Source organism: Caloenas nicobarica, chromosome 13 (genome assembly GCF_036013445.1).
Source record: "Caloenas nicobarica isolate bCalNic1 chromosome 13, bCalNic1.hap1, whole genome shotgun sequence".
Taxonomy (NCBI): domain Eukaryota; kingdom Metazoa; phylum Chordata; class Aves; order Columbiformes; family Columbidae; genus Caloenas; species Caloenas nicobarica.
In genome coordinates this window covers 188,075-209,008 of record NC_088257.1, presented here as the reverse complement: position 1 = coordinate 209,008, position 20,934 = coordinate 188,075, and the positions used below count along the sequence as shown (strand labels likewise).

The 20,934-nt window shown below is 41.8% G+C and overlaps 1 protein-coding gene across 4 annotated transcripts in view; it reads right to left on the bottom strand.

The window, feature by feature from the left end:
- The window catches only part of KDM3B (lysine demethylase 3B), a 53,552-nt gene continuing 32,618 nt past the window's right edge, over positions 1-20,934 (bottom strand). For 2 of the 4 annotated variants that reach the window (XM_065644101.1, XM_065644103.1), the window contains 10 exons: positions 20,115-20,371; positions 19,124-19,390; positions 11,436-11,607; positions 8,249-8,339; positions 8,031-8,161; positions 5,241-5,360; positions 4,595-4,734; positions 4,085-4,261; positions 3,409-3,543; positions 1-1,320 (listed from right to left, as the gene is read on the bottom strand). In XM_065644101.1, coding sequence (XP_065500173.1) covers positions 1,240-1,320; positions 3,409-3,543; positions 4,085-4,261; positions 4,595-4,734; positions 5,241-5,360; positions 8,031-8,161; positions 8,249-8,339; positions 11,436-11,607; positions 19,124-19,390; positions 20,115-20,371 — 1,571 coding nt within the window. In that variant the 3' untranslated portion in view covers positions 1-1,239. Of the gene's footprint in view, positions 1,321-3,408; positions 3,544-4,084; positions 4,262-4,594; positions 4,735-5,240; positions 5,361-8,030; positions 8,162-8,248; positions 8,340-11,435; positions 11,608-19,123; positions 19,391-20,114; positions 20,372-20,934 lie in introns of those variants that run through there. The other 2 variants (XM_065644104.1, XR_010606942.1) reach the window with 2 other exon arrangements.

The window sequence follows — 20,934 nt, the reverse complement described above, 5'->3', positions numbered from 1 at the left end:
TTTTTAAAAAAATGAAATAACCGTGAACATATTAACAGGCCTGCAGGCGGCACTACAGTACAGCTGGATATAAGGTAGATACATTTCCCCATGTACCCGGACAATGAAATCCATTGCATCAATGCTGACATTAGTAAATTCTGAATACAGTTCTATCAAGCGGGAACATTTGACTTAGAATAGTTCTGGACAAAGTTGACACTGAAAGTTAACTTCTCCTTCACTTGGAAAGGACAGATGTTTTCAGCTCGCACTGGTATTGGGTGAACTATTGCCTGCAGTCACCAGTGCAGGGCGAGATGTACAACATCTCCACATGAGAATAGAGTTTATACTCCTTTTTACTCTCATTCCGAGGAAGCAGGGCGGCGTAGGGCAGGGGGAGATGAGTGAGGAATACAGGTAAGGGAGGTGGGGGGTCAATTTCTATTCACTCTCCTTTGGCTGTTTTTGTGCTATTTTGGACTGCTTTCTAAAAATCACTTCTTGATTTTATTGAAAGGAAGACTAAATGTAATGCGCCTTTCCTTGAAAATCCAGGAACAGTTGTGGTACTTCAAAAATACTAAAAATATCTACTTTCATGAAATATTAACTGTTTCACTACAAACCTAGTTTTTCACTAAATACACAATTCTCCTATTTCTGGAGTCTCCTGGGGGGAAAAAAGTGGGTTCTCCCTTTATTTTTGCAACTCTACAGTGTATAGAGAAACGGCTACAAGAAGGGGAGTGCAGAGAATAGCTTTATTCTTTTCCTTGGCCTGTATCTCACATGGGAAGTTTGCTTAAATTTCTGCAGTTGGGCTACTGCTGGTCACACTCCTTCAGCAGCTATCAACTAGGTCTGCAGCAGGACAACCGCCTCCAGCACGTTCCGTCTACCTTTGTGGAGACTAACTAGGCATGAGGGAAAAACCCTTCACACTCTTTATACCATTTCTAATCATAATATGCAGGAACACCAACTGGTTTCCATGTTCTTCCAATTTGCAAAAGGCCACAGGAAAGGGACATGGCACCTTTCATTAGAATCTGGAACTCTGCATGTAACAGTGCGACCTTCCATTAGACCTTCAGCGTTGAGGCAGCGTAGAAAACAGTGGCTGAAGAGTGTGTGTAATACTGACCACACCAGCTCTCAGTGAAAGCCTCTGCCCCTGCAGAGACAGTCGTGTGCAGTCCCTGTGTTCATCGTGAGCAAGAGGCTTACTTCACAGGGTTGTAGAATCAGCAGTTCCTACGATCTAGCTAGTTTGGATTCATGAGCTTTCAGTGTGCCAACAGCATCCTTCACTGCATGGTAGATAATGTTCTTCACCTGTAATAGGAAAAAAAAAAAAAAAGTCAACTTCTACGGACTAACAAGGAGAGTCTGACATACCTACACAGTCAACTGACGGCAGAATTCTTACCAGCCAGCAAGTATACACAAACTACATACTGTCACTGCTCCAGGATATCAACAGCACGCATTTTAACTGTCATGGTTAGACAACAACTATTTTAGACACCTGCACTGATTTATTAACTCATTTTCTGGTCACCCAGCAACATATATTTACTCATATTATTTTAAGGTAAAGTCTCTTTCATGAGAGCCAGGAGGAAATACACTATTGAGTCACACATATGAGTTTGTTTTGAAGAAGTCCTTGTCATCCAAGTCACTTACAGATTCACATGAATCAAACCCAAAAGAAGCAAGAAAATCATATGGTTTAACTCTATATAAATTAATATGTTGCAACAAATCATCCTGTTGTCTTTGTATGGTGGCCAGAAATTCTTCTAATCTGTGCATCTTCCAGAAAGGCAAGCATGATCAGAGACAAACAATCTACTAGTACTCACAGCAATCTGTTCCATACTTAGCTTTTTAACAATCAAAGCTCTGTCTTTTATGATTTTTCTGATCTAAGTTTATTTGAATTCAGTTTCTAGGTACTGAACAGAACAGTTTCATCTCTGAGTTGCTTAATTGCACTTGCTCAAACTGCCAAGCAGCATCATTTTTTCCTGATGTACATATGATCTTAGTCTTTTGTATCATTTATGTGACAGTTATTGTCCCTGTATTTTTAAATATATATAAACATACAGAGACAGATGTTTATATAAAAATACTGTAAAATATACATGAAAAATGACAAAGAAAAACAGTGGGGTTTGGCTGTGAGGCACAAATACAACCAGTATCCTTTCCACAGGAGTACTGAGTTCCACTTTGCTAGCCGTTGCCTTGAAGAGTTGGTGGTAGAAGCTAGATCCCCACAATAAGAACTGATCCTACTTCTGCCTTCCTTTAAAATCCCATGCAAATCCATATAGAAATTTGTAGCAATTTTTCACTGAATTGTTCTGACGCTCTCGGGTGACATACTGGAGAATGGCTATACAGGGTGTTTCAAAAAGATGGACCCAATTTCAAAGCAGTATATTTCATGATGGCAACATGCTACAATTACAAAAAAAAAAGCACACATGGTTTAATTAGTTATGAAGTTTTAGTAACCTTTTTATAAATGCTCTATGTTCCTTCCACCTGCTGTAATATTTCTTTCAAAGATTTTGAAAGAGATACAATCTTTCTGAAACACCCTGTACATTGAGTACTCACTTTTGTAAGAACATCCATTCTGCAGATCTCCACCCTCCTTCATTTTACATGCATGAGATTACTAATACACAAGAAATGCTGACAACGAAATTTGCAAACTAAAGAGATACTAACTCTTCAGAAGCATATGTAGATGAAATCAAAAAAGGTCTCATATAGTCTTCTCCCTGTAGAACTGTCTTACACACAATGTACTACTTCAGTGCATAATATGTTCTGTGCATAATCATTACTTCAAGTAGTCACACTTCCTCAAATTTTAAAAATCACAGGATCATTTCGGTTGGAAAATACCTTTAAGATCATCAAGTCCAACCATAAACCTAACACTGCCATGTCCACCAATAAAGCACAGACCTGATTTTAATAAACAACCCTTCACTTTCAGAGCAATTTTTCTTTGAAGAAACAAACACAAGTGTCCTTGGTCAAACAAACATATATCTTCAAAGCTAAGCACTGCCTTTTCCTTTGTAATTTATTTTTTTTTCCTGCTATGCTTCACTGTCATTCAGGATTCAGCCACTTAAAAATTATCCATACCGACACATGCACTAGTCCAATAGTGGGAAAGTTCTCTGGAAATCCAAAAGTTTATTTCTAATTTTTGTTTACATAATACCGTAGACATAGGTACATTAATTATTTTTTAAATGCTTATCAAATGAGAACCTCCAAAGTTGTGGAAAGTTGTTATTTTTCTTAAATCATTAGCTGCACGTTTCTAGTACTGAACAAAGCTGGCAAGACACAGGATGTATTTAGTGACTACTGCCATAAAATGCTTACCTGCAGTTTATCCTCATGGTTTGTGTGAGTATTAGACAGGTGCCTGAACTCCTGGGTCAGACGGAAACAGTGCTTCACATGTTCCGGAGATACAAAATCTTCTGCCACTTTAATGCAGCTGTACAAATTATGGACCTAAAAACCCCATATCGAATGATAGATGGATCAAGATTGAATGAACCACACAAAACCCCCAAAATAACCTCACCACACGTTAGGTTCTTCCCCATTGCTTCTCAGAAACAGGAACAGAAGCCTATTTGATCTCACCCAGAATTGTGTCCAACAGTAAAACCAGAACAAAATACAAGACATCTCACATATTCCCTTTCTCTCCCATGCACTAGTGTTCCCTAAAGCAAGTTCTCTACTCTTCTCCACACTTTTTTGAATTCTGTTCTCTTGGCTGAAGCGTCACGACACAGAAATGTTTTCCCACCATTCACCCTAATTTTTTCTTCTTAATTCCATCACAGTACTGTACACATCATTCAGGTATTTATATAATTTTTACCCATTTAATGGCTAAGATCCAATTCAAATAGTTCCTGTAAGAATGGCATACATAGAAAACCTAAGTCAGCAATATTAACTACCAGTTATTTTGAAGCTGCAGTTTGGTTGTGCCTCAGATTCAGTTCTATTTGCCCCCACGGCCCACAGTTGGCACACCCACCTGATGGGGAGCACCTGCCGGAATGAACACAGCGTCTCCAAGGAACTGCACTATTGCCCAGCCTTGTACACCATACTCATCGTAGAGTCGCTTACGTAAGGTCTGGTCCAGGTACCAGCTTTGGTCATGAATGGGGTCATGATCTGGGGGATTTTCTTGGCCTTGTTCTTCTCCAACCTAGGGCCAAGATACGGGGTGGAGGGAAACCATGACACAGCACCTTGATATTGCTGGCTCACAAAAAGCTCTGTACCAAAAAACATAAACTATTTCAAGGTAGGACATTACTTTCATTAAGCTCATTTAGGTCTTAACTAGTGACACGCACATTAGTATGAAGATTCTAGACCAGGTTGAAGACCTGGGAATGCAATAACTATTAATGTTCTCAAAGACAGCATTAGCATACCCATGCACTTGAGGTTGATAGCCATTTGTTATCATTCAGCTGCTGCAAGTAAACTATGCAAGGAATCGTGTAGGTTCAAGACTCCCTTGTAAGCAGCATACCTTCCGGAGAAGTTCCCGTATCTTTTCAGCATCCTTGGCAGCATAGATGTGCCACAATGCTCCAGGTTTCTCTCTTCCCTCATGGATTCGCTGCTTTGTTACATCATCAGCATCTCCCTCATCAATGGTTTTCAGAACCTCTGAAAGGGAATCCACATAAAAGTGATATGATTACATAGCTTCTGATGTTTGACATACAGAAGAGGAAGGAGCATTTTTAGCCACTAAACCCAGTCACGTTGCTACCGCAACTGCTGCGTCACCCAGTGCCCTTTTGAAACACATCAAGCTTCGTTTTAACAAAATTCAGGAAACTGACAGCTAATCACAAAGCTCAGTCATGAATTCAAACTGAACTAACCACCATGATTCAAATACAAGGGGAAGAAGAGTAACTTAGCACCCTTTCTCCTCCTTTCTTCAGGGAGATACCTAATTTCTAGCAAAACGCTGCTGCTTCCACAGTTGGGAACCAATGAGGCGTTACTGCACTTTTAAATATATGCTGCAGATGTAGCAAACGGCCTTGTATAGTCATGATACAACTCACAGAAATGACAAGCTTAAACAATAAAAGATACAGTCTTCTTTCTCACACACACAATTGATTTTTAATGGACAGAAAACAGCTTTCCTCAAACATTACCATCATCATGGGTCCCCTCCCCAATGGGAATCCCAACGTACACCATGACATTAACAGCATCAGACACATCCAAGTGCAGGTTTGTGGTACCAACTCGTCTGTCTTCTGCAGTAATTAAGCCTGTAATAAAGTGTAAAATAAAATGAAATTCTATTTAAGCTCTAATAGAAATAGCCTGCCTAAAAGACTTTTCTAGAATGCTAACTTGACACAGCAATGAGAGCAGAAGCCAATGTCCAAGGGCAGCTGACGTAGTTATTTTCATGTCAGATGTAGGATAAGTACAAATTTTACTGATAACTAGTATTTTTATTTTACAGGAAATAGAAGTAGCAAGTATAGTTCACCCAAGTCATGAGAAAACAAGCATTTTAAAAACAAACCTGAACTTTTACTGTACAATTTTGTCTCTTTGAGGGTCATTTATACAGTCTGTAGTAGGGAACTCAGCTTTCATAATACAAAATCAGTAGGCATCCTTTGGCACTGTTCTCCTTTGCTTGGAGGCACAAGAGAAACCCCGACTGCTGTTACGTGGTGTCAAGATCACACTGTGAGCAGCGAGTCAGTGGACTGTGAAACATATGAGCCTCCAGCAGTTCATTATTTTCTCATACCCAGCTGTAAAATCCATATGATCCGTTGAATTCATAGCAGTCATTTTCCAACTCATCATTAACAATTCAGATTACAATTGAGTAAGGAAAAAGACCTGAAGACTCTCAAGTGCTTATACCTTTATACAGTGGATGATCTTATGCCTCTCAAGCGTCTATGAAAGATTTCACGTTTGCTTTGCTTTACCTTCTCATATAACACATTCTTCTCTCTTCCTCTGACCCCTCAATAGTACTCACTCTCTCTCTCTACTTTTGCTTTACCATCTCCTCTAGCAAGTAGCATGGGGAAAAAAATTAAAAGATTAAAAAAGGCTTTGTATTGGCAAACACTAACGTCAGTATGACTGCAAGACTACTGGTTATATTTTAGGATCGCCATCATATTTATCTCATTTCTATTTAAAATATAAGCTCCTGGGGACAAGAACTCAAGTCACCATACAGTACCTATCAGACCAGAAACAGTAGCTCATTTAGACAGTTTGCAACATGAACTTTAAGAAAGCACAACTGAAATACAAACATGGGTAAATGTAATATATAGGGTCAAACCAGGCCAGACAAATTCACAAGATAGGTTAATTAGTGAGCTCAAGTAAAGGCCCTTACAACCTCCACCTCAAAACTGTGCTTTGCCCGATGCAGTAGGGTGTAATTTAAGAAGTGTCATTCTTTCCTTAATTATTTGGTAGTGGTCTAGGTCACACAGAATATGCTGAGAAATACAAACACAACACAATTTTTCTACCTTAATGCTAAGCACATGAAAGACTTTACCTCATACTATTGAGAACTTTTTTTTTCTTTTAACTTGAAAGTAAACCGAGTTTAATACTTTCTCTCTTCAGACCAAGACCTATACACCTAAGATCAAATAGCAGAGAGTTACGTTCTATGCTAAAAAAATACCACCAACACTCCCTCCACAAAACATCCACATTAGGATGGATTCAACAAAATGAATGCATTCCTTCCATTGCGAGAAACTACCAACACACAAAGAGAAGTCAGCCACCCCTGATTACCATGCTCCTTGCTGCACTCAGATGTATATTGCTCGATTACATTCGAAGTTCTTTGGTGTACAGCCTTCTTCCCTCAACTTACGTGTCAAGTAATGCATAAACCAAAACAATGAACACTCTTAAATACTGAGTCAACTCAATTTGCCTAAATTCACAAACCTCTATTTTTTCAACTCTTATTTGTGATGTCATGATGCTAAAAATTTCCAAAATAACCCCAGAAACACCTTCTCAGAACTGCAGTATGTCGGTTTATAGCTTAAGTCTAATACACATTTGGTTACCGAGCTTGTTTTTAAAAAATATGAAACAATGTAAAATCTTTCACGCCCTTGTGATTTGTTACTCTAAGTATATCAATAATAGAAATGCAAACCCTTAAAAACCCCTGCATCCCTGTCTCATCAATATCCAAAGACAACTACAGAAGTGACATTGGGGTAAGTTTGCTTCTATATATACCTGCTTTGCAGGATGGCTGCATCTTTTTCTGTATCAGTATCACCTGATGTTTTCAGTATATACAAAGAGCAACTACTTTAAATGTTACTTATGTTACTCCGAAGATGCAAAAGCACATACTTCCAAATCAGTTGGTTATTTAAAAGTATCCTGGAACTTTTGGCCATGACCTCAAAGTCAGTACATTCAGGAACTGAAATAATTCAAGTCGATACGACATGCATTAATTGTTCATATATTCTCCACACTCTGGTACATTGCCAATCATTTGAGAGTTTAATGCTTCACAGCTCCATGCAAGGGATGTGTTCAGACAGAGGTTTCCTCCATTCCTATGCTATTTACCTACTATATAGTTACAGACTCAAGAGCATGACAATACCCAATTCAGGTAGCTGAACATGGTGACAGTTATGTCTTGCATGTTGCCTGTGGTCTGTGTTGTTAGACATGGATGAAGAAAATTACAAGTCATATGTGCATCTCTTGGAAACCACAAGGCAAAAAAGGGCAAATCTGACAGAGGGGACTAGCAAGGGAATAGATCGCAGGACCAACTGAAAAAATGACAGCGTGCTCCAGGATAAGCATAGAGTTTTGATTAACGCCACAGCCTTGCATACGCCCTAAAAGTGTAACAGAAAGTCGCAAAAATCAACATCTGCAGAACTGTTCTCACATACCATAGGCATTGTACATCTTGGGACCCAAGTCAGGACGGACAAAGTAGCTTGGCAGCCTCGATGCCAAATTCAGTCTGCCATCCCTCTTGGTATACTCAGGAAGAGGAAGATTTTCCATCAAGTCCTCAAACCTGGAGAGCAAAAAGAGAACAGAGGTACGCTTTCCTCCTGCAGCGCCCACAGCAGTGCTGCAGGCACTGGCACTAAGGTTCACTTACCTTGTGGGCATCATATCTCTGAAGTCCTCCCCTGGAGGCCAGTCCTTTAACTTCAGTACCATCGGCTGACCATCATCGGACCTGAGCCGCTCTGCAAGAAACAAATTAACATTTCAGCATGTAATATCGTTTTACCACAGCCCATTACCTTGTTCAAGCTCTAAGTCTTTTGTACCAAGACCTCTTACATTGCACAGCAAAATAGATCCTGATTTTTCTTTGGGCTCCAAGCATTATCATAGTATGACCAAACAACAGTTTTACAATTAGATATGTATACCGTTACCTAGAGCAGAAGTTTGCCAGATCTTGCACAGCTGCTAGGTTACAGAATAGTTTTTATTCAACTTTGAAAGCAGGCCTTTCCAAAGCACTTTGCCTTACTACTTTTACCAAAGTCTAAAGGAGTTTTATCTTTCATTTCAAGAAAAGTGGTGCTTCTATAAAAATAAATTTATGGGTCTGTGCTTTGAAATCAATTCTAACCCCAGTATAAAGCAAGAAACCATGCTACAGCACACTCAAAAGAGCTAAATGGCAGCTGTTACTGAGGAAGATAATCTTTAGTGTTTTAAATTCTTCTTTGTTAGAGGCGCTCAAATTAGCACGATGCCAAATTCAAACATTTGCTCTTCACTTCAAGAGCTGTACACAAGTCCTGACCGGTAACAGAGAAAGCTGGTGGCACACAGAGATGCTGTCACATACACAACAGTGGATGTACAACCTGAGAGCACCGGCCACATCAGATGCTGCTCTGCCTCAGATGTCACGGTGGCTGAGAAAGTGTCTGGAAGGGGCGTGGGCAGCAGACAACTCAGCACAACATTTAGAGAAACAAAGTTCACTCTTCTACCAGATTCTTCATTACACTACATGAAGCCATCAGTTGGAAAACCGAATACACTGCAGTCTGACACCTTCACAGCCCCTTTTCCCCAGAAAGCAACATCCATCACCACTTCCTAGCGTACCGAGGATTGTTGGGCAAACAAAAAGCAACCGATTTCACCCAGACCTAGCAGAGCCGCTGACCGCACCAAGAGAGAAAGCTGCTCCAAGAAACCAGGACTTGGAGACCTGTGAATCACATCTGCATTATATATCAACAGGCTACAGAAGACAGCCTTAGTCTGCAATATAAAAAACGATTTTATTGACATTAAAAGGAATTCAGAGCTACAGATACATAACCTAAGTGACCGGTCTAAAGAAAACAAATTTTGATGAGCTACAGATGTTAGAGAGGCAAGTGAACTTGCTCAAGGACTTGAATTTAAAGATGTTTCAGAACTTCCCATATTCAAGATTTTGAACTCATCAAGGATATTTGTTCCAAACAAGGAGAAGAAACTTGTAGGAAGGATATTCAGAAAGGACAGAGTGAAGAGCTACCTGGAGGAAAACACATGGACCTGACAAATTACACAAAACTGGACAAAACCCAGAAAACATCTGATCAGTAAAGAAAAGCAGGTCTAAGAAGGATCAAAACAAAAAGCTAGACCTGCCAAAAGTCCACTAAGAACTCAAAGATGTTAAAAGTAAATAGGATAAGATTAAAATTAACTAAAGTATCATACAGAATAATTAAGGGATTATCTCAATACTACGTCCAAATTCAGTGGCTGTTCTAAATCTCTTCAATAACTTCATGTGAGTGTGTCTGTATGGCAGGGGGTGGAACCAGCCACACATGTGAGAAATCTAAAATTTGTGTCATGCAGAAAAGTCAGAGTAATTTAATTTGCAAACAGTTTTCATAAGAATTAGTGTGTGAAATCTCTGGACTAGTAGCAAATAATACTTTACTAAACTGGGGATCGCACATGGCTGAAAAACACTAAATAAAATGTATTTAAAAGAAACTAGCAAAAGTGATCAGGTTTTCCAACCTAAATCACTAAACATTCCCCATACAAGTGTGGTAAAGGCACTGTCCAGAAGAAATGCAGCAGCTGATTTTGCTGAAAGGAGCATATCCATCTGGAGACAAACTGCAAATAACATTTCTCAAAGATAACTGACCCAGACGAATTTACTATTTTCATTAACGACCCTAGCACAAAAGCGAAGAGTTTGTGAACTTTCCCAATTACTGTTAATATACAGAAAAACCACACCGTTATATCCTTCTCGGCCACCTATTTCTGAGCAATAACAGAAATAGCATGAAATTTAACAGCACAAAATATAAGTCTCTGTGCTTGGAACCATATAAAAAAAAACGAGACAAAAGTTGGGAGATTTTTGACTGGAACTAGGGAAGAGAATATTCTTGGTCTACAAATCTATCATTTTGTTCGCTGCTGAACAAATATTCCATTAAGTCATCCAATAGTTCACCATTTCTGCTATGTGCCGACAGCAAAAAATACAGAAAACGTTTTACGCGCAACACTAAAAATCAGCAACATTGCAACGAACCTTTACAACTCTAACATCTGTAAACATAAGAACGCTCTGATTTAGGTATATATAATCTAAAATAGAACACACTGCTTTTTATAAACTCCTTAATCTGACCAGTTATAGCCTCCAGAATTTTAACTGTTTAGCTTCCACATCCACACTTGACAGAAGGTTTTCTCAAAGAACTCAAACATTAATGTGTTATCACAAAAGGTACCCATAAAGCATCGCTATTTGTAATACATATAAAGCTGTGTTTGTACTTGCAGATGATCTACTACAAAAATAATTTGCAATGTCAAGTTTACTTAGGTGATGTATTCCACCAATTCTGAGTTTTAGCATCAAAAGCCTCAGTCTGTTGTAGCTCTGCAGATTCCCTTTAGTTTTACAATAAATATTGAGGTTGGAAGGAGAGTAAGGGAAGTCAAGTTACTTACTGTCTTAATAATGGCAACCGATGATTAATTTCACTGAGGAAAGTTAAAAAAAAAAAAGCAGTTTCCCATGAAACGGATCATGTTTTGACACACAAAAGTAACACACAGCAACATGCCCTCGTACAAAGTTTTCTTGGGCAGCCCTGCCCTAATCTTCACCAATAAAGTATTTTCTACATGTAAGGAGCAATGGCTTCTTTGGATGAGACCAATAGCTATTCAGATTTTTTAAATCATTATGAATTTTTTTTTTGAGAAAATAAGTGGAAAAGGAGGAGTTGAAGGTAGCGAGACAGACTGCTCAGTTAAACTAGTCAGCCATAGATATTACTTACTAGATATTATCTCAAAGCCATCCCAGAAGTCACGCACTTTCACGTCTGAAATTATGGCACAGTTCCTGCAGTTCACCAAATCTACATCTTGATCTCCAAATTCGAGGCTGAAAGCTTCTGGTTTCCAAAGCTCTGACTTCAACTTCTTATGGACACCAGATACCAGCACGGGCTGAGAATACAAAGATGAATGCTTACTCCACCATAACCACATTTCTTACACATGCAGCCAAACTTTCTTAAGAGCTGAGACTCCTGGCTACCATCATACAAAAGACAGCACAAATCTATTTCCATTCATATCTGGTTTTTGTCCATCAAACAAGTAACCAGAGTCAAGGCAAACTTCAGTTCCAGGCTGTGTGCAGTTGCCTCACAAGTGGGGTTGGATTGGATTGGCCTCACCACGGCAAGTGTATCAGGTCTGCAGGAGGTGGTGTTGGCAGCTGGGGTGGGCTCGGGACCTGCCTCGTGCTGGACACACACGGTTCCACCTGGCTCCAACAGACCCATCACTGGCCAAAGCCGAGGCCATATCTGTGATAACAGGAAAGGGTAAAAAAATGCTCTGCAGCTGCTGGTGGGCAGGGGGAGGAAACAAAGCAAGAGAAACAACTCTGTGGACACTAAGGTCAGTGAAGGAGGGGGAGAAGGTGGTCTACAGAAGAGACCATGGTGAAAGCAGGTAGCTGCCCTACAGCCCATGGACAACCACAGTGGACCAGATGTCCACGGTGCAGCCCGTGGCAGAGGGAGATGCTCTGAAGGAAGCTGCAGCCCATGGAGAGCCTCTGCTGGAACAGTTCGTGAGGACGGTATATCCTGTGGGAGGGACTCCATACGAGAGCAGGGGAAAAGCCCGAGGAGGAAGGAGCAGCAGAGATGAAGTGTTATGAACTGACCGCAACCTCTATTATTGTCCATCCCCCCTGTGCCACTGCACGGCGGGGCGAGGAGGTAGAAGAGCTGGGGAGGAAGGAATACCGTTGAGCCTTTAGAAAGAAGGAGGGGTGGGTGGTGTAAGGTGTTTTTAGCTTTGTCTTTATTCCCCACCATCCTACTCTGGTTTTAATTGGCAATAAATTAAATTACTTTTCCACAAGTTGAATGTGACAGCAATTGCTATGTGATCTCCCTGCATTTATTTTGACCCACAAACTTTTCCAACTTATTTTCTCCCCTGTCCTGCTGAGGAGCGAGAGCGCGGCTGAATAGGGGCTGGAGCCAGCCGAGGTCTGTCCACCTGTGAAGGACAGTGGGTGTTGAATTCCACCACCCCTCCCTTTTTTAAGCACAAATGCAACTACCACGAGAAACAGCATTTGTAGTAAAGCTTTCTCATAATAAATTTTCCTATCCGATATGAATTTTTAAACTATTTCACTCATTCTTTAGGTATAATCATGGATCAGCATTAATTCCCTAGTACAAAACCAAGCAGCAGACTTCTCACTTGCAAAAGAGGTTTTAAGAGGCCTAGGCTAACCACATATATACCTTCCAGATTTGAGTGGCCTTTCCCCATAAATGCTCAAGCTATTTGCTAAACCAACAATACCAGGAAAAGGCAAACCAGGCAATCCTCCCAGCACTGGCACAGGCCTTTGCAGCTCCTCTCACCCTGCAATCCCTACAGAGAGTTACAAGACTTGAAAGAAAAGGAAAAGAAGGTACGAAGTAGAGTCTACACAAGTTTGAATCAATTCCAAGCTGCACTCTATATCTTAACAAAGATCTGAAGGTGGATCTTGGGTTTATTCACATGAAGAGCTCAGCAGAACCTTGAGGAGCACAAATGCCCCTAGGTGTTCTAGCAGCATCAGCACGTTAGGCAAAGCTCTACAGAGCTACAGACAAGCAACTCGCGAGTTATGTTGCCTAAAAATACCACAGTAACTAACCACTGCTTCACCTGGATTGCCCAATGGCCTCTAACAGAATGAGTACCCACCCTAAATGAGGACAGTGTTTCATTCAGAAATGAATAGAGGGGGGAAAAAAAAAAAAGGCAACTTTGGGGATAACAGAAATGGCCTTGGTTTTCCAATATAACACAACATAGCCCTTAAGTTCTAGAAGGCAGCAATGAAACCTCAACTCCAGAACAGTGAGGTTTAAGAAAACAAAAAGGAATTGTTACTTTATTCCTGTCACCATCAGAAAAAAAAAAAAAAAAGAAAAAAAAGGCAAGCAAAAGAACACCAAAGAATCATTTAGGTTGGAAGGGATCGCCCTCACACTAAGAAAAGCATTTTCTTGTGTTCAGGTCGATCTACTTGGTTTTTAATTTGTGCCCACTGCCTCTTCTCTTGTCAGTGGGCACTACTGAGAAGGGTCTGGCTCCCTCTTCCTCATTCCCTCTCATCAGGTATTTATACACGTTGATAAGATTTCCTCTCCACATTCTCCCAAGCCTTCTCTTCTCTAGGATGAACAGTCCCAGCTCTCTCAGCCTCTCTTCATATCAAAGATGTTCCAGTCCCTTAATCATCTTTGTGGCCCTTCGCTGGACTGCTCCAGTAAATCCAAATCTTCCTTGTACTGGGGAGCCCAGAACTGGACACAGCCCTCCAGGTGGGATCTCCACCAGTGCCAAGTAGAGGGGAAGGATCAGGATCACTTCCCATTGCCTGCTGACAACACTCTTCCTGATGCAGCCCCAGATGCCACTGTCCTTTGTCACAAGGATGCACTCTTGGCTCAGTCATCTCCTTGTCTGCCAGGACCCCAAGGTTCTTCCGGGCAAAGCTACTTTCCAGTTGGCCACTCGCCAGCACGCACTGCTGCAGGGTGTCACTCCTCCTGGGGTGCGGGACTTCACATTTTCCCTTGCTGAACATCATAAGATTCTTCTTGGTCCAACTCTCTATCCTGTCCAGGTCCCTCTGAATAGCAGCACAACCGTGCAGTGTATCGGCCATTCCTCTCAGTTTTGTATCGTCTGTAAAGTTGGTGAGGATGTTTAAACTCTGTCCCATCTAGGTCAGTAATGAGGATGTTAAATAGCACTCAACCCAATCCGGACTCCCTGTGGTACAGCACCAGCGACTGCAACCACAACCCTGTGAGTGTGGCATTTCGGTCAGTTTTAGATCCATCCCCCTGTCTGCTTATCTAGTCTATACTTCATCAGTTTGTCTGATGATGCTGTCGCAGTGTCAAAAGCCTTACTAAAGTTAAGATAAAAGACATCCACTGCCCTCCCCTCATCCACCAAGCCACTCGTCTCATCACAGGAGGCTACAAGGCAGGTTAAGCATGATTCAATCAGCATTCCCAAGTCTCTCTTCTCTTCAGGACAATATCCCATAGGATTCTTCCAAGCAGATATCTGAAAAGGTCAAAGTCCGCTCCCCTGAAGCCCAGGCTTGTGATTTTGCTTTTTTGTTTTGCTCCCTCCTCTCAGGACCTTGAACCAAACCCTACCATCTGATAGTCATTGCAGCCAAAGCTGCCCCCTATCTTCACATCAACAAGCAGCTCTTCCTTGTGTGTAGGCATGAGGTCCAGCAGAGCGCCCTTCCCTAGTTGTCTCCTTTGTCAGCTGTGTCAGGACATTGCCGTCAATGCACTCCAGAAAACTCCAGGAGTGCTTGTGACCTGTTGTGTTGATCCACCAGCAGATAGCGGGACGGCCCCATTTGGCACAGGAAATGTGAACACAGGGCTTCCTCCAGTTGTCTGAAGAAGGCTTTATCACTTTTTCTTGATCAAGTTGTGGGTAGCAGACACTCGGCACAACGTCACTCACATTAGTCTGCTTGCTAATCCTGGCTCCTAAAGTCTCAGACGGCTCGTCATCTGTTCCTAGGCAGTTTCACGCATTCCAGTTGCTGCCTCGCATGAACAGCAATGTTCGCTCCTCACCTTTCTGGCCTGGCCTTCCTGAACAGCCTTTAGCTATCCCTTGCCATATGACAGCTGCATAAGCTATCCCACCACTTCTCCATCATACCGATGAGATTGTGGCCACACAACCGCACACTAATTCCTCCTGTTAGCTCCTTGTATGCATTAGTGTACAGGCACTTCAGGAAGACACCCAGCCATGCTGTTTTCCCAGAAACGGTATGAGAGCTTTCCTCACAACACTGTGATGCAGACAGTTGTTTACTTATGCACATATGCCTGAGGTGGACATCTTTCACCCCTGTTTCCTGGAGTATGAGACTTCTCCTGTTCATATCACCCCACACTGCTGGCTTGACAACCCAATCAACCGCTTCCTTTCTTGATCACCGGTCATACTGTCCCATCCCTTGTTGTTCCTGGCTTACAGGTCTCCTAATCAGGCTGGTCAGACTGTTGGCAAAGATGCTTTTGCCCCACTTAGATGGATCTCATCTTTTCTAAGCAGTCCTCAATCCTCAAAGAGGCTCCCATGACCGTAAAACTGAAAGCCTTCTTGTTGAAACCCTCTGCAGAAACAATGGATGACATGCAGGATAATTCCACCCCTCTACCCCTCATCGGCAGGATTAAGAAAACCACCTGGGCTCCACGGCCTTGACCACTACAGTCACTCTTGATACTGTTCAAGTCTCCATATGGGGTGGTATTGTTCATGTCAAGACGGAAGAGCAGCAGAGGGTCAATGTCTGAGGGACAGACAAGCTTTGTCAGTCTTTCCACTGTGTCCCAAATGCGAGGCCCTGACAAGCAGCAAAGCTCCTAAGATGACAGAGCAGATACACTGATCCCATGTTTAAATATATTCCCTGATCCCAGCAGGAATTGTAACATCAAGGCAATGAAAAGGTTTTAAGCACATTCTACAAAAACCTAGAGATCATGGATGAGGAGTAAAATAACAGTACCTTTCACAGGATGGGCAGAAACTGCTGCCAGGTAGACTTCGAGCTGATGAATAAACTAGTTTTCTTCAGTCCAGGAAAACAGCGACGTAACAATTAAAAAAAAAAAAAAAAGAAATCTACTTAAGCTAGTAGAACCCTTACAGCTTTCGAGCAGAGAATTTCTCATGGAAGAAAGAAAATGTTTTCTCTAGTGAAGAACACAGCTAGAGTTGCAAGATAAAGGGATAACAGACTTAGTAGACTCGGTTGGCAGACACTTCCTGCCAGATCTGCTCTCAGATTGCAGGGAAAAAACCAAAAACCTTCAACATCACCCCAAATCTTCAGCATCTTTAAAGAAGAGAAAGCCTAGCATGAAAATTCAGAAAAGAACAGGTTGCTGTAGGATGAGAATCCTCACAGTATCCCCAGATGAGCAACAACCATGTTCAGCAGAGCAAAAGGCTCTTGAAGAATGGCTTCAGAAAGAAATAATCCTACGGTCTCCCAGAAAATTCTGGGATAAGACAGAGTTTAACTTACTTCTGACAATTTCTAAGACAAAGGACTTGAAAAATGTTGCTCTTTCTGCATGACACTGAAAGCATGGCATTCGTTATCCAAACATTAAGCTAAGAGGTTTTTCCAAACTAACCTTTTCCGACCCACAGAATGGGAAGGGGAAGATGATTTGGGGGATGGTGGTGGAATTAATGTTCTTGACTTCACTTTTAAAGGTGCAGCTGGGATGTACAGGAGGATGTCCACCAGGAGAGAACTGTGACAGAGCAGCGTTTGTTGAGAGAATCTGTGCTTGAATGAATTCTGTTCAGAATAGCTTTGTCAAGACAGCGATGCCTGCCTGGGTTACCTCTTCTCTTGTGTGGGAATGAGAGAGGTTCAGGTAGATTGCTTTCCACATTTCAGCATGAAACTCAAGTGAGTGCAACACCACTGGAGAATCCTTGACTTGAGCAAGGGACTTGCCATGCAAGGCGTCCTCCGAATGATCAAGTCATCCAAAAGCATCGATAGCACATCCTAGAGCGAAGCCTAAAACAGAGCGTCACAAACAGTACGTGAGCACAACAGTTGTGCCCAGAGCCTCAGAGTGTGCACCAGCTTGGAAGGCAATGCACACTGCCAGCTACGCATCTGACAGAAGATCAGTAATCCCATCTCTAGACTCCATAAGGAGTCTCCTGGGATTCATTAACAGTGAAGAACCCCAAGGCCACATGCAGCATCTTGTACCTGGTGATTAACCAGTCTCATGTACAGAGGAAGTGGCAAGCACATCTTTTGTAAGTATTCCCAAAATATTTAGGATCCTCCTTGGAGAGACAGTATTAACTGTTGACAGAGAGGGCTGAGAAAATATCAGAGTATACTGACCAGAAACTAAAGACCTCTTTGCCAAGTCAGGCAAATGACTGACAACACAGCACTGCAAAAGAATGATCTGAAATCCCTCATAAATCAGAAAGATGCAATAGGTTAAACAACAACAACAACAAAAACTAAAAGAGACTCTTGTGCACTTCAAAAAAACCAGGACAGGAAGATAACTGCTATTAGGGGGAAAGTTGGCAACACTAATAGCCAGCTGAGTTCCTAGTCAGACAAGTGAGGGTATGCTGCCCAGTAGCCTCTTCCACCCATTAGGAGCTGTCTAGACGAGTCAGAAATGGGAACCGGGAACTATGAGGTTGGTGGCGCCACAGTCCTCATGGCTACTTGTCAGTTATGCTTGTACAGTCCCATAGGACACACTAAACTTAACTGAAAAGTACTGTACTTCTGGCAGGAACAGACTCTGAGTGCCAAAAGAGGAACATGCAGCCTGATCTGTTCCCTCCACTACAGCTCAGCAGTCCACATGTCTTGTGAGCAATCACAAATAAGTATGGAATGTGAGTTCCAAGAGCGTTAGCGCAATACCAACAGAACAGCTGACAACAAGGACTTCCCCAGAAAAGATGATGAGGTGCATAACTGTCTAGCACCAATGGTCTCAATTTTGAGCTGTCAGCGAAGGTAATGGTGTCAGGTGCAGCTGCAGAACCAAGTGCCAAGAGCACAGTTTGACCACTGATGGACATGATATTCTGTTAAGAGCTATGGGTGCACTTCCTCTGCAGCTGCAGTTACGCATCCATTTTTTAAGATTCAGCTTGTCTGACCAGGCCGATCTCAAGGACTCTCTGGAGAAGTCTAAGCTGTAGCACTACAGATTGAGGCCTGAAAAAAGTGGCTATGCTGGCAGCAGGTCTAAGGACCAGTCTCTTCACTGAAGGCCTAAGAGTTTGATGACCCCTCAGACAAGCCAGGAGAGTGCTCAATACATGAGATGCTGAGTTCAAAACAATACTTGGGTTCGCACAGGCTGTAAGCTCACGATGAGACACTGCATCAAGTACATCCATAAATTTCAGCAGAAACTCAGCAGAAATTACTGCACACGGTACTTTTATTCTTGTACATGCTGCAGCTGGAAGGAACAGACCTTTTGCTGAGGCTACAAAGCATCGAGTACAGGCTAGATGTCGGGATGCATGCAGGGAATCATAGTGGATTCACTACTGGGCTGCAGCAGCGCAGGCTCAGCACACACCACACCCCAACTAAAAAGATTGTCACTGCAAACACCCTCATACCGGTAAGCTGAGAAAAGCCCAATGTGCAAGGGCACAGGGGCTCGAGTCAGTACAGCCTGGAGTGGACAGGGCTACTGCGTCCCCTGTTTATAGTGCTACAGTTGAAATCTTTATTCATCATATTCACTCAGGAGCAACTGGCCAAAGTTTGAATGGACTTGTCAATAACCAAGGTACAGGTTAAATTTTCAGGATACTTATCAACAGCAAGAGTTGGCTATTTGTCGTCACCCACCTGGCCTTGTTTCCAGCACTCCCTGAAGATCTTCCAGTTGTTTTTGTTGCTAGGATCATGAAGGCAAAGGAGTCTACCATCACAAAGCCAAGAGTGGGAAGTGTGTGGATCCAGCACATTTAAGCCCATTACCATCTCCTTCACCTCTCTCTGTGTATCAGCTAAATTACTAGCTCGTTTGGCAGCATCAGACGTCTTCTTATTTTCCACCACAGAAGCAATGATATGGTCTAAAAAGTTAGGCAGGCTGGCTTTACCTTTGGCCCCCTAGAAGATGTGAATCCAGAGGTAAGTTTAATCTTGCAACAGCATACATATTAATGCATATCTGCTCTCATTCAGATTTTAGTCATGGACATCTTGCTATCAGAAAAACATGCAACAGTATGCAACACGCATCAGCTCAGTGACAGGCATGTACCCAGTAAGAACAGAAACAGCTATGGCGCTGGTTTATAACAACAAAACTTAAAATGACCTCCTAGAGGCTAATGAGAAAAACGCTATAGTAAACAGCCATGGAATAGAAAACTTAAGTGATATAAACTCTGCTACTTTAATGGTACAAATGGTTCATACTTTTCTTAACTTCATTAATATCTCAACTCTATTTCCCTGTTTTCTATTACTAAGAAAGTGAATTCAACCCTGGCACAGGTAAGCTGATGAATACGGGAGCATTAAGTAAACACTGACAGACAGAGAGGAGTAAGTGCTTCCTGTATGTAGAACGTCAATAGAGCCATTAGTAGACAGCCTCTCTGGTTGTGGTGTCCATGCTCCACAAGGGATGTTTAAAATTCAGAAGAGATTAACGACACAATCTTAAATTGTGTTCTTAACTTCTTTTTTTAAACGCCTGCCTACAGGCCTTGCCTATAGCAAGATACTAAAGACACTAAATATATTTCATATATTCAACAGAAGATAAACACTAACTGGATCATTATTCGCAAGACAGATATCACTGAAGGAAAACAAAATTGTTTACCGTAGAAGCTGCAGAGAAGACCGGAGGAAAGGGGATTCCTGTGTCTAACGGGACCTGAGGAAGCTTTCCTGGCCCTGTGTGTAGCAGATCTCTGAGACTGGAGCCTTCAGCTTTGTTGGTAGATGTCACTGGGCCCAACAAGAGGCTGTTAAACAGCTTTGGGGTTAGTGGGGAAATCTTTGTGCTGGAGTTGAATGAGTCCAGTCCAAAGGGTGAATGGGATTCTTTACTAAGCACTGACCTCAGTGATCCTGATTCTGCGAGACAAACATCAACATTAGAGGAGGGGAAAAAAAAAAGCAACAAAAAAAAGAGAAAAAAGGGTGAAGTTCAAATGATCGCAAAGTACTCTGGAATTATCTGCTCTTGTATTAAATAGGATATTGACTGAATCTTATGGTAAAGGTAAATTATCACTGCAACAGTGAATAAGGTGCCTCAAAAACAATTAAAGACATCATATATTTCATACAGATTTTACCCTTAGTATGCTGTTAAGTTTCGAATAACATAGGAGATCTGACCTGAAGATGTTTGATACACAAGAAACCATAACTTTGTAACAGATTCAAAAAATATTTGACTTTCTGAATTGTTTCAATATGAAATATTTCAGATTTTAACCCTAGTCAAAATATTTCAGTGACTGATCCCTGTGAATCTAGTGAGTCATGAACATTTAACTTCGACATACAGAGTAGCTCCTGCTAGGCATATGGACAGGACTAAGTCCTGTGTCAGTCGTGCTACCTCTGACAACCGGGAGGTGTATTCTGTAAAGAGTTATTTCAGATTGAGAATCACACTCAAACTATCGACT